Source organism: Phyllostomus hastatus, unplaced genomic scaffold (genome assembly GCF_019186645.2).
Source record: "Phyllostomus hastatus isolate PE091 unplaced genomic scaffold, TTU_PhHast_1.1 phas_scaffold_1674, whole genome shotgun sequence".
In the NCBI taxonomy this organism is placed as follows: domain Eukaryota; kingdom Metazoa; phylum Chordata; class Mammalia; order Chiroptera; family Phyllostomidae; genus Phyllostomus; species Phyllostomus hastatus.
The window spans coordinates 21,709,684-21,723,632 of record NW_025334011.1 but is presented as its reverse complement, the minus strand read 5'-3'; the positions used below and the strand labels follow the sequence as shown (position 1 = coordinate 21,723,632).

General features: G+C 40.6%; 1 protein-coding gene across 2 annotated transcripts in view; it reads right to left on the bottom strand.

Annotated features, from left to right (window-relative positions):
- Nucleotides 1-13,949, bottom strand: part of RSU1 (Ras suppressor protein 1) — a 186,979-nt gene that overhangs the window by 157,466 nt on the left and 15,564 nt on the right. The window contains exon 3 of one of the 2 annotated variants that reach the window (XM_045857948.1): nucleotides 5,974-6,024. The exons of the other annotated variant lie outside the window; for it this stretch is intronic. Within the exon in view, the coding sequence (XP_045713904.1) occupies nucleotides 5,974-6,024 (51 nt within the window). The remainder of the gene's footprint in view (nucleotides 1-5,973; nucleotides 6,025-13,949) is intronic. 2 annotated transcript variants of the gene reach the window in all.

Sequence of the window (13,949 nt, the reverse complement as noted above, 5' to 3'; positions counted from 1 at the left end):
AGCTGAGGACACAACTCCAATGAGAACCAACCAGTCTCTCCAGCTTTACCCGTCGACCTTAGAGTGTGCTGGTTCTGGACTAGAAGATCAACAGATTCTTTCATGGGATGACCTTGCATGCTTATCTTCTAAAACCAAAAATAACACCAAACTGCCAATTGCAGGCAGCATTTTATGATAACCTACCCACTGGTAGGTACCATCCAATAGCTGTTGTGTAATTCATAGCTGTCAAACTCAAAAATGCTACATGTGTATTTTTTCAAACCCAACCTTTCAAATGATGACATGGTAACAAACTGATAAACGTACACGAATTAAAAAAATAAGCTATTGATCAAAGCCTCTGTATTATAAATACACTTATACTTTGTTAAAATGCAAACAGCAAGTTGTTTTGACATTGTCACAAGATAAATTCGTAACACAGAGATGATTTATTTTGCATATTCCCCCTCATAGTTTAATTTCATACAAGCCATGCACAAGAACTTTTGCATAAGGTATGACAAATAATCTATGGAAGAGGAAATGACTAGACTTCAGAACAGGAAGGTGTTGAAAGACTGGTGAAGGTCATTCTTATGAATTGGGATAGTTAAGTTTTCTCATTCATCTCAACAATCTATTATGTCCGTAGGAATGTGTTTCAATTTATTATGCTTTGAAAAAACTGCTTAATTTTCTTCATTACAATCAGATCTGCATATTTGAGAATGCATTATTTTATGTAGATCATGGTGCTTAATTCATTTATAGTAACACTTACGGAAATCCTATCAATATATACCATCTGCATAAAATTGTAAAACATTATATTAACTTGTATTTAGAACATTCTCTTTGATAAAGAAATTATTGAAATCACTAAAAAACCTAACATTTTTTGTTCACCGTTATTTCAAATTCATACACCAGCTATGTAATAGAAAATAATCTGTTTTAAAAAAACACACGTTGTGCCATAAAACTTAAGTTTACTGCCTGCCTAGCTATTTCCGATACGTTAAATGACAAGCTGTGGTCACATTAAGGTCTGAAACTGCAGGCAAAACTGCTAATACCTCAAGAAAAGATTTCACATGGCAGTTAAAAGTTCAAAGTATAAAGCTAAACTACTACGTTCAGACACCCACACTTATGCAAGGTTTACACCGAGCTGGCTGCACAGTGCTTGCACAGGGCAAAAAGATATGCTTTGTATTTCTTGCATGAAATGATGAGTGCTTAACCCTCAATATGAATGGGTCACAAAATGAAAAATATTGTTGTTATGTTTAAGGTTCTTGCAATATCTATACATGGGTTTTGCTATAAGAATAAAATTATTTTTAATATTAAGAAAGCTTCATGTTAAAAGCTTAATGCCCAGAAATTGTTTTATCATTGATGCAGAATGCAATTCATTTTATAAGGTACAGTATTCTTTCCAGCACAGTGGTATTTGGTAGAAAAATCAGTATAACTATGCAAAAAGTTCTCATTTTCCTGAGTTTTATATGGCTATTTTTGAATTACAATGTGGCTACATATATATATGTGTGTGTGTGTATATTTTAAAATATATAAATATATATATTTTTAAACTTTTTATATATTTTTAAATATATATATTTTTAAACTTTCTTCCACCTCACATATACTTAGTACAAAATACTACAAAAGGCAATAAAATCCTTCCAATTTAAACATATTGGAAGAAAATTTTCTGACTTGAGAAAGTAGCCATAGTAAACACTAAAAAATGATATGCAAAAATGAATGTACAATTATAGGAGCAAAACAGAAAAATAACATAGTTCCTTATAGGATGGTCTACTTTAATTATGCTAAACTGCACTATGTAAATGAAAAGAGCAACATGCCCTATTGAACAGAGCTGAAGAGCTTACAAAAAATTTCATCTGACGCAATTTTGGTTTTTAATCTTTAGTTAGGCACAAGACTGAGGGGAAAAAATACCTATCTTAACAGTGACCTCTAGTGGACAAGTGTTAAAAAGGCTATTCCAAAAAACAAACTTAAGACTGAAAAGAAATGGAAAACATTTACAAAACTAACACTTCCAAACACCATAAGAAGCAGGAGTCAGATTAAAATTTTTTTTTTAAATCTTAGCTAACACTGGCTTATAGGAGTGTAATCACAAAGGCAGGGGTACAGGAGCTGGGCAGAGAAACAGGAAGACATACTTTGGAATAACTATGTTCCCTTCATTAGAAACCTAAAGCCAGAACTTGGGTGTATCATCTCCGTCCACTGGGACATGGCACAAGTCATCATCTACCAATCCACTAATCCACCTGTATTAACAGAGTAGCTAGTGCACATTCACCATGCTTTGGGCACTTTAGTGGGGGTGAGGGGGTAAGACACAAAATATCAGACAGGGCTCCTCACATCAAGAAACATATAAAATATAAAATACAGTTAATTATATGAAGAAATTAGTCAATAATTTCTGACCTTAAATATGTATATAAAACTAACTTTAAGTGAAGGAGTAACAGGCCTAGAAGCCATGAGACGTAGAGATTAAAAAAGGCCCACGAGGTCACAGGGCAGAGGAAGCACCTGTGGCTCCTTATGGTACCAGCCTGCCCTACCTGCGGACTGTCAGGAGTCCATGAGGAGTGCCATCCCAGCACATCATTCCTCAAGTCTGAAAGGGCCCCAGTAACTCCAAAGGTACTGCGACACCAACTTCCGGGCATAAGGTATTTTCTTTAGAACTCTCACTGTCCAGCGCATTTGAAACGAGCCCATGAGTTAGAAATGGAAGTTTGCACATCTGCTCAAGTCCCCATCTGGGCAAGCCTGAAGACACCACAAACTGTCCAGTTCCCCACCTGACCACTTCTCAGGCCACCTTTTCCTCCCCATAATCAACTGCTTCCTTCTATCAAATGCTTTATACAGGTAATTACTGGGAAGCCACTATGTGCTCAGCAAGAATAGGATATGAAAGAAGACAAGGACACAGTCCTGCTTTCAATAAAGCCTAAGATGTATTTGGAAAGAAAGAAGAAACAAGAAGCAATGAAAGAACAAGGAAATGCAACACTGGTGTGAACAGTCTATGAATAGCAAGAGTTTGGGGAAGAAAAAAATTCAAGTTGGCCAGGACAGTCAGGGAGTCTGGAGGGGAGGATCAGTGCAAGACCTCTGCAGAATAGAAGCGGGGGGCGGTGGCAAGGCGGCCTGGAACAGAGCAGGGATAGGTAGGCACAGGGAAAGAAGGTGGAGAAATCTTCCAGCAGCAACACATGGGGAGAAAAGGCTGACTCTAGGATGTAGGGCCAGAGCAGAGCTGGATCAGAAAGGTAGGCAAACGCCTTCTACCGGATGTGTGCAGTATCGCAGGGAAAGTGGTGTTTCTGAAGGGAAGGCCTGGTGGGCTTCACTCTGCAAACCATTCCCATTGGGCCAGGGAGAACCTCTGTTGGGTTCCCAGATTGTGCCTGCCCAATCACAGCAGAAGGAAAAGGTTCACTTGATACTCTGCCTCCAGCCTCCTTAAATACATCCTAGACATGCATGTACCCAGGAAAGTGGTTGTAAGCAGGGCAATTTCCCACCGACTTCTCAGTTTCCAAAGCTCATCAACACTGCCCCAGTCGACCAGGTGTAAATTTCAGCAGTGACACTATAATAATGCTGAACCTCTAACAGTGATTAGCTTGACAATTTTGAAATATTTTTAATGAATGACAATTTAGAAAACCTCAATAATTTCTGCTCACAAAATCTTGGAGAATTTAAGGATCATCAGTCCACTTTCACCTCCCTCGTGACCTCATTTGTATATTATATCGAGTGGACCTGTCAATGGCAAAACCACCAAGGCGGAAAGCAAATTAACTCAATGTCATAGTATTCAAATAATCCCGTAGATACTGACTCAAGCATGTGGAGTCAATTGGTGTCCCCAGATCAAGTCCCCAGTATGAACAAGCCATTCCTTAGTTCCACAGTAGAAATGTCAGAGATTGGAATGCTGAGAGAAAAACACAAATACTTTCGCAAGATGAAAGCGGTGCTGAGGGGTTTGGCTTTTGCATCCCAGTGGTGTTAAAGTAGCACTGTCAGCCAGTCCCTATTAAAAACCAGAGAAAGTGAAAGACACTGATTACAACAGAAAGTGACAGGAGGGTGTGCAAGGCCACTTACACATAATGCATATTTATATTGCCATCAAATGGACATATTTGCTATAAACACTTGAAAAACTGTTGCAAAGCTGTTCATTTAAATGCCAGAAAAATAGTAAAAGATGCTAATTTGACCTTAGTGGAACAGAGCAGGTGCCACTGACACCACTCACAATGGCAGGAAACAGAATTTACCAAGACGATTAATTAGAGTTTACTGTGTAAGAGTTTCTCAAATGGGAAAAAAACAGAGAAAAAAAAACAGGAAAGGAAGAAATATGAAGTTTGGATCCATTCAGTCAAACTCTTCACAGACACAATTTAACTCTGTATTTGTGTCTCTAAATTAATCCTTTATCATAAGACTGGGGAAAGAAACTGATCCATCAATCCCTGAAATTTCTCTTTGTGGACATGTAAAAAGAAGTAAACTACGACTATCTGAAAGAATTTTGAAGAACAGATCAATTAACGATATAATAATAGGAGTAAAGCACGTTTTGATTTTTTGCTTATATGTAAAGTGTTTTACTGTAATGATGCGCCAGCTTCTAACAATGTAAGTTTGGCAATAAGAAATATTTTTATGAACTATGTGGCACACAGCTTCAGGGATTTCTACTCGTAGAATATTGGGGAACTGAGGGATAATGCCATCCACCCCTCCAAACAAATAGCACACCCGCCTTTGACTGGGATTAGACTCTCTGTGGACAGCAGGATCATTTGCTACAAAAACAATAGAAACAGCAGCATGTTACCTGTTACAAAAATGATCACATGTGACTTGTAGCCCTCACTTTCATTTCTGTGGCCCCCGCTACTCAGATGTGACAATAGCGCCACTAGGCTTTTGCCTTACAAATACGTACTTTTTGCTAGAAATGAACTAATCTGCCTGTCTCCTTCACACGAGGGGCCCTGCCACTCTTAATTCTCAGTAATCAACAGCTCTGTGACATTGCTTCGAGCTGTATATAATGCACATACACACATAAATTCACGACACAAATCCCTCAAGATGACACTCTGCTCAATTTCATTGGACTCGGAAAGCTCCTGAACAAATTCTTGCCACATGATTAGAAAATCATTCAAGTCTGCAGGAAATATGGCAAGCACAAAGAAGTGACAGTCAATTAGGAATGAAAAAAGAGAGTGGGTCCCTGTCATTAAAATCTTTAAAGCCACAGCTCTAAGACTAAAATGTCCCAAATCACTCACACAAGATGTTCTTATACAAGCAGGAATTAAATCTCCTGCGTGTTAACCACACCATGACACTGCCGATGCCCCATAGAAACCAGACTCAAGAATTTTAAAAATGCAGATTCAAATTTATATAAATTAGGGAACTTTGTGTTTTTCTCTTTTATTAAACAAGGACATTTTCAAAAGGTAAATTTCCCCTTTTAAAGAGGAAGTATAGATGAAATAAAAAAACTCTTATTCTAATTTTTTTATAATTTTTTTTCATGAAGTACTAAGAACAGCCCAGCAGTTCAGGTCACTGCAGCATTTTTCATCCCTGAACGGGATCATTTCTGGAGAAACAATGTCATTTTCTTTCTTAAGTTTACACACACCATGGGAAAGAATCCTCAAACTAGAGCAAAGTACAAAATATGGGAAGTACAAAATACTTCCCATATTAAGAACAAAATATGGGAAGACAATATGCTCATGTAACTAGTGTCACCAAAACAAATTTTAGGATTCCCCAAACACTCATCATTAGCATTTTTAAGGAAACAGGAGTCAGCAGTATTGCTATGTTACCTACAAGTCAGAAACTGTGAAACAAATGATAAATTCAACTCACTTGTTAGCTTGTTGTGGCTGAGGACCAGCTGTGTGATATGGGCTAAGGAGACTGCAAAAGAAAAAACAAATCACACAGTCAGTTAATGTACCCAAATTACAGCTACACTCCTACAAGGTAAAGCGCTAAATCATTTTCACAGTTTGAAGTGTTACCGCTCACAAAAATAGACTCAAGGATTCACATAACACTGTCTGTTAAATGTTACAGCAAATTAAGAAAAGTCATGCAATTAGCAGAGTAATCAGCACAGCAAGTTAGAGCTAATGAGATTAATGTCGCAGGACCAGACATTTCAAGGGCCAGTTAGCTCTGCTCGCAGACCTGTTTCTGCCAGCCCAGCCTTAGTGATTTGTCTCAATAAACTGTGGCAGTCAGAGACCAAACTGGCCCAGAGTGAGCAGAGGCACCGAGCCCTCGCCTGAGCTAAAACCTATCAGATCAGGACAAAAGGCTCCCCTAACAGAAGAATGGCAGCACCTTACTTCATCTATGTCCCCTGTCAACCCAGAAATCTGTCTACACATTATCAGATGATCAGAATTTGAACAATTTTCCTCTAAAAAAGTTCGGTTACCTTTCTAATGCACCTACAGACTATGCGCCAGTTTTCAAACATCATGGAGGTTTAACCTGCTGAACAAGGTCAGATTTGCCTAAAAAATGGTTTTTCCAACTATAAAAAAAAATTTGTACAGACCCACCAAAATAAAAAGGCCCAACAAAAAAGGGACCTGCTCTTTGTTTTATTCTGGGTTATAAAACTTCACTGTGTGATCAGTATACATATATACATACATACATACATACATCATACATATACACACAGTATGTTACTGCAACTAAAAAAGACAGTAGAGTTGTTTCCTTAAGGAGATGAGAAGGCAAAAATTCTTTTCAAGAAGGGTCACACTAGTGTTGCAGGTTCGATTCCCAGTCAGGGTACATGCCTGGGTTGCAGGCCATGACCCCCAGCAACTGCACATTGATGTTTCTCTCTTTCTCCCTCCCTTCCCTCTCTAAAAATAATAAATAAATAAAATCTTTTTTTTTTTTTAAAGAAGGGTCACAGTGTTAAACCACCCCTGGCTTAGAAGAAAATATGTATCACTCCTAACCACAACTATTGAGTGTTTTTCCTTTTTTTAACCGTCACAAAGCTATAGACAACTTCAAAATACAGAAGACCTATTTTTTTCTGCCCTGAACCACTGAATTTAAGCTGCTGGCCTGGCACCCTATAAACTTTGGGACATTCTTACAAAGACATTCTCCTATGTGACCATGACACAGCTGTCAATGTCAAAACTTAGAATGATACATCATTACCGTCTAATCCTCAGCCCTCATCTGAGTCTCACCAGAGCTCCGATCATTGAGACAAAGATCCAGGCCAGAATCCACATTGCAGGCAGCTGCTGCCATGTCTCTTCAAGCCACCTTCACCTCAAGTTTCTCTTTTCTCGACATTAACAACCATGGCAATTGTGAAGCTTGCAGGCCATGTTATTTTGTAATATACCCTCTGTATGGACTTGTTGTTTGTTTCTTGTTTAGATTTCTGTTAAGCGTCTTTAACAGGAATACGGAAGAAAGGCTATGCTCTCGTTGCATCCTGTCAGGCAGCACACAATTTTCATTTGACCACTTACTTACCTTGATCACTTATGTCTGCCAGGCTTGTCCACTGACAATCTATTCTTTTCCCCTCTGTGATGAGTATTTTTGTGGGGTAGGTAGGAGGGAGGACTTTTTTTATATATAAATATCCTGTTCCACATGCATTTCATGGTCCCCCGCCAGGGTAATTTTGACCCTCACAGGACATCTGGCAAGGTCTGGGAATATTTTTAATTCCAACAACTATGGCCACTAAAAAATGTAAACTTTCCTATGAGGCTTGCTTATACTTCTTTTGGATAGAACTGCTCTAAAGCAGTGGCATCCAGAAACTAGGGGCCAGGGATGCTGCTGAACATCCTAAAATGCAGCCCCCACAACAGACTCATCCCGTCCAAAATATCAACAGTGTCGCTGCTGAGAATCGCAATTTATTTATTTATTTAGTCTGGTTTTGTGGTCTCCTATCCTAGTTGATGGATTCTATCATCATTATGGACGCTGGTGTTCAGACTGACCCAGCTGGTCAGTGGGAGCCCATCCGACCTGGCTGCAGAGTCCCTTTGGCACATCCCGTCACTCCAAGCACTGTCTCGCTTTCTGGCACAAGACAGTCAAGCTCATCTTGTGCTTCTTTTACCACAGCCCTGGAATCAGCCATTTCTGTAATAAACTCTTGTTCCTGTTTCGTGGACAATGTATACATAAGCCAAAATCTGGGCACTAGATGTGTACACTGCCATCCAGGGCTCAGGATTCTCAGCCCCTCACAGTGGGAGTGCTAGAGCACACGTGAACATGCACACACACACCTATATATTGACTTCGCTATTTATAGTTTTGAAAACCATGAGTTCGCACCAACAAACCCAATTCCAATACAGCATGACCTCCTTCATTCAAGTTTTCTTCCTTTCCATATGTGTAATTCCCCTCCCTAAGAGTGAGAGTCCAGCTTCCATTACCTTTAACCTACTTACTTACTTCATCAATAGCTCTATATGTAACTGCAGAGAATTATCCTGCAGCCCTACCCTTATCTACAGGGAAATAAGGAAGTCTGATACTGATTCTTGGTCAAAATCAGGACGAGGAGGTTAGCTAGAGATGTGTAATGTTCTGTTTAGAGTTGAAAGTGCCCCAAAGTCCCCAGGGCCACCTTGTTCACATGTTTAGGGACATGCAAATTGATGGCTTATGCCAGACTACAGGTATATGACCAGTTGGGCATAAAGGGCACTGCTGGACACTTCTGACTGAGCTTTCCTGAAACCTTGATTTCTTAATATGTCTTAATGGTTCATATCTAGAGATGAAATATGTCCCAAGCAGCTAAGAATCCACCCTAAAGAATCACTACTGAGCCGCTCAGGCCCGAGGCTCACCTGTGTTTTCTTATTCCTGCTAAACCATGTATGAGTACTCTGTGGATTCTCCTGAGCCCTTTCAACTGCCCAGCGTAGTGATGCAGTAACCGATCTCCCCTCCACCCCTTCCTCCCACTGGGACACATACTCTGCTCAGACACACCCTCCTCACCTGCCTGGCTTTGGACCTTCCCAGCCAGGCTCATCACCCCACAGAGATGCTCTCCTCACCCCACTCAGGTTCCCACCCTGCTCTAAGTCTGACCTCTCTTTTTCTGTCCCATGTACTGGGTTTAGGACTAAACAACTACGGAACAGGGAAGAAAAAGGAAAAGTAGGAGAAGAGCATTTTTATGTCAAAATGGTGTCTTCTCACATGACATTTAAGATTTTAGACACTGCAGAACAGCTCATACCTTTTCATATCAGTTATAATCTTCTTGTCCATCTAGTAAAGCATTCCTTTATCTCTGTTATATAGTCTGATAAAAAAAAAACTCAAAGAGCTACCCTCCTACCTAACAAGATGAAATGGCTTCATAGTTCAGATTATGACCAGTTTCATGTGAGAACAAACCACAAGTAACAGCGGTTACACAAAACAGGAGTTTCTCATTTACAGAGAGGCAATCCAGGGGTTCTTGAGGTATCCTGTTGCTCAACCACCTCCAATGCATGGATCCCTAATGGCTGCCTGAGCTCAGCCATCATGTCTGCAGTCCCTTCAGAAGACAGAAAGAAAACAAAAAAAGCCTTCCTCCATTAGGAAACTTCCAAGAAGTTGCACAGGACACCTCCACGTATAAGCAATTAATCAAATTTTATAATACAGTCATACCTAGCTGCAAGGGAGGTAGGGAAATGCAGTCTGTATTCCAAGTGACCATGTGCCAGCTAAGATTAGGGGTATATTACCGAGAAAGGTAGGGCAAACTATAACTAGCAGACAACTAGCAACCTCATGTACTAGCAGACTACTCCATTTAAGTGTCACAGAAATGAGTTGTGATTACAAAAGAACACTGATAGTCCTATACTCCTGCCTTAATTTTTCCTAAAACACCACAACTTACTAATTAAAAAGAAATTAATTTTGCTCTTTTCCTCTTAGGTAACACTCACAATGAAAGATTTAATTAGGGAAAGCTGGTTCTTTCCAATCATTTCCTGTGTCACTTCAACAAGCATTTAGCAAGAAAGAATTAAAACTTATAAGTTTCTTCTTTTTTTTTTTTAATTGAGAACAGAAATCCAGTTGTGGCTGCAGCTGATCACATCACTAGAATGTATTTTTATCTTTCTCACTCTTGTTACAGGGCTACATGCTAAAATAGGTAAGAGGGAGAAAAATTAGAGGAGAAAAGAAAGTTAATTAAAAAATCTTGGAGGAAATATTTAGGGCAACAAAGGACTCCGGGCTCAGTCTGCAGGGAGGGAAATACGACTGAAGAGAATCAAAATCACAGAAGCAATCACAAAGCCTGGCTCCGGCAACCACAAGGCAGAGCAGCGACAGGCGAATCCACAGAGCTGCCACGCCCTCCCACTTGGTGAAGGTGATTCACTGCAGCTGCACCGTTAAAAAAAGAGGGGAGGAGCATCTTCTTAATCCGGTGAGGCTTTGCTTGCCGGCAATTGTCAGCTCGGCTCAAATAAACACAGAAAAATTCCTCAAAAAAGAAAAAGGAAGGGGAAGAAAAGGTACACCAACATAGGATATAAATTATTTTAAGGTACGAAAGCCATTCTAGTCAAACATGTTGGGAAAATGAAGTGGCCGCACCCAGTGGCCTGCGCGGCTAACCTGAGTTGTGCACTGGGAGACCCTCTGCTGTGTAAACAGCACTCATGGTCTCGCGGGCCATAAACTGTCTAGAATGAACACCGCCAGAACAGCGAGAACTGTTATTAAAATTCCTAGCGCAATATTAAACTAGTCTTCGCCCAGCCATTTTCAAAGCAGAGCATATTTCCAGAGTCAACTAAATGACTAGAAGACACGTGGACACGCACAGCTGAGTGTTGCCTTGCCCTGCCGCGGCTGCCTCTCCGTCTCTAACCTTTAACGCGGGGTTTGGGTGAACACTGTACCAGGCCAAAACGAACAGGGAGGAACAGAATCACTGGGAGGGAGGTGGCTGTTAGAAAAGGGGTGGCGGGGTGAGGATGCTGGCACTGTGTATAGGATTGGTGATCATCTGCCGTCCAGACAAAAAGGAAATCAGCAGGAAAATGCTCAAAGAGGACCTGGTTTGTTCAAAAATTTCACAAGAAAGACAAGCAAGGATTCACTGCTGGGTATTCAAGGAGCACACTGAGAGGGTCAAGTCTCTGCCTTGGAGACCCTCATAGAAGTAATGTGGACCATTCACCCTGGTTAGCCTGAGGCAGCCTTGGGTTGTGTCTGCTGCTCCTCTCAAAACTACCCTGGTTTGGGTGACAAACTGCATACTCACTCATTTTAGGGAACACAGAACATGTACCGAAACACTAAAATGCGAGGTATAAAAGGATCATGGACAAAAGAGAGCGTACCAGCAAGGATAATGGCAGCTCAGGAGGGAAAGTTACTGCTTGTGGGATGGCTGACACACCCAAAAATGCTGCAGCGCAGAGGCACACCAGGCACCAAAGCTAGACTTGGAAGGCACAGGGAAATTGGAGGTTATGGAGCAGCCGCAGCTTCCATATCTGAGCAAAGAGAAGGAAAACGGGGAAGGCACAGACAGGACTGGAGGGGCAGCCAATGTTTTAATGAAATAAAATAAGAAAAACCAAAGGACTAACTAAACACTTCTAGAAAAAGAATCATCTTTTCTAGATAACACATGGAGCAAGATATTATTATTTTAAATATGTTGGTCTTTTCCTCCCTCTTCTGCATAAAGTAGGCAGCATCAGAAGTGAAAAATAAGCATGATGAATCCATAGCACCCTAAGATGAAATTACAGACTTGCTTTCAAAATAGCCCAACATATCACAAAGATGTGGCACGCTAGAAATTGTCTCTGCAGTTCCATTTTGGCAAATTAGAAAGCAAATTATTCCTCTGGTAGCACTTTAAAGAGGGTAGAAACTTCTGGCTCTACAGCATGACATTTACTTCCAGAGGAAAAAACACGGCGCAGATGACACCAGGGGAATGAGACTTGGAAACACACAAAGCGGTATGAGGCTTGCAAGTTCCTGCAATCTTGTCACAGGTCAAAACTGGCTGCCTTTGGGTTGCAAATGCAAGGTTCCGAAACGTCGTTCACGAGAACTGGACTGCAACCACCAGGTCACTCCACAGGCTGCATTGTGCCCTGAAGCAATTGCAAAAACACTGCTATCATCAGAAGGCAAATGGTTTACCTCTTCTTGATAGCTCTTGTGGTACCAAACAGTGCTATGTTCCAAGAGCCACCATACCCCTCTGGGATATTCGAAGACAGCCACCTTGTTTCACAACTCCAAGCGACACCATTCAAATTCTGTGCTATCCCAGGAATTACACTGCAAATAGTACCGTATGTTAATACATTTCCTCCCAAAGTTGTAGACCAAAAAGAATTAATTTGAACTTAAAATGAAGGATGGTCTAAATGGCTTTTTCCATTTTGGCTCCCCAGTAGGCTGGACACAGCAACAGCCCTAAATAACCCCAAGTCAGGGACTCCATGGGGATGTGGGAGCTGGCCAGGTGTCAGTGTCAGGAAGCAATGCTGACCAATTTGGGTTTTGTGTCTCCACGTTGCATGATTAAAATGCCTGCCCATGTCACATGGCTGAAGTTATTTCACCCTTGGTAGTAGGATATAGATTCGGATCTTCTTAAATATGCAGCTTCTGACAATAAATTAAAGTGAAGACAGACAATAAAATGTTTCATACCAAGATATAATACAAATATCATATTCATCAACACGCTCAGAATCAGAAAAACATTTCGTTCGAATTCTGTTCATAATTTAAAACTTCAAAGAGAAAATCACCATGGTATGAAAGCCTTCCTTTACTTCACAACTAATTATTTTGGAGAGTTGGAAACTCTTTAGGAGCAAGTTTTCAAAATTGATTATTTGACTGAATTCTATTTACAGATAAAGGGTCTATCAACCATAATTAATTGCTGTTGCACTCAACAGGGAGCAATTTATCATATGCAGCCATGGGGGAGGCGTAGTGATACTTCTACTTGTAAATAAGTAGAAGTATCAGAGAATTCACATGTGAGGCCCTCCCATGAGCTGGTCATTGATGGGGGCTCTGCATCATTTGGGACATTAAGTTAAAAGACAGTAGACCCAGGGTACTGTGTTATTAACAACGTGGGGCCCATGTTATTCCCAACTGAACACATTTTATGCAAAGCCAAATTGCATCTCTGAAGCTGCCTCGGAAAACTAAAGCAAAAAACATAGTAAGCTACCTGAGATACGCAGTCTTTAACTGCTCATGAAGTTTAAGTAGAGAAAAATTATCAAATACTCCATAAATTATGACCATTTTGCAAGACTACTTGCCTGGTGTAAGAGGAACAGAACATGAGGGAAGCACAGGTACTGCCCTCAACAACCTTACTCTGTAATACAGGTGCTCCCCTTACCTGCGGTTTGGCTTTGCAGTTTCAGGTACTCACAAGCAAATGCAGTCTGAAATATTAAATGGAACATTCCAGAAATAAACAGTTCATAAGTTTTAAAACTGCCCACCATTCTGAGTCACACGAAATCTTGTGAGTCCCACTGGGTCCCGCCTGGGACGTGAGCCACCCCTCTGTCCAGCGTCTCCGTGCTGTGGACGCTTCTATGCTTTAGTCACTCAGCAGCTGTCTCCGGTATCTGACGAGTGTCGCAGTGCCACAGTGCTGTGTCCAAGTAACCCTATTCTACTTGACAACAGCCACGAGTAGTGATAGCTGCAATTCAGATATGCCAAAAAGCCCTAAAAGATCCCCTAAGTGAAAAAGTGAGTACAGTAAAATAGTTTTGAGAGATCACACTCAC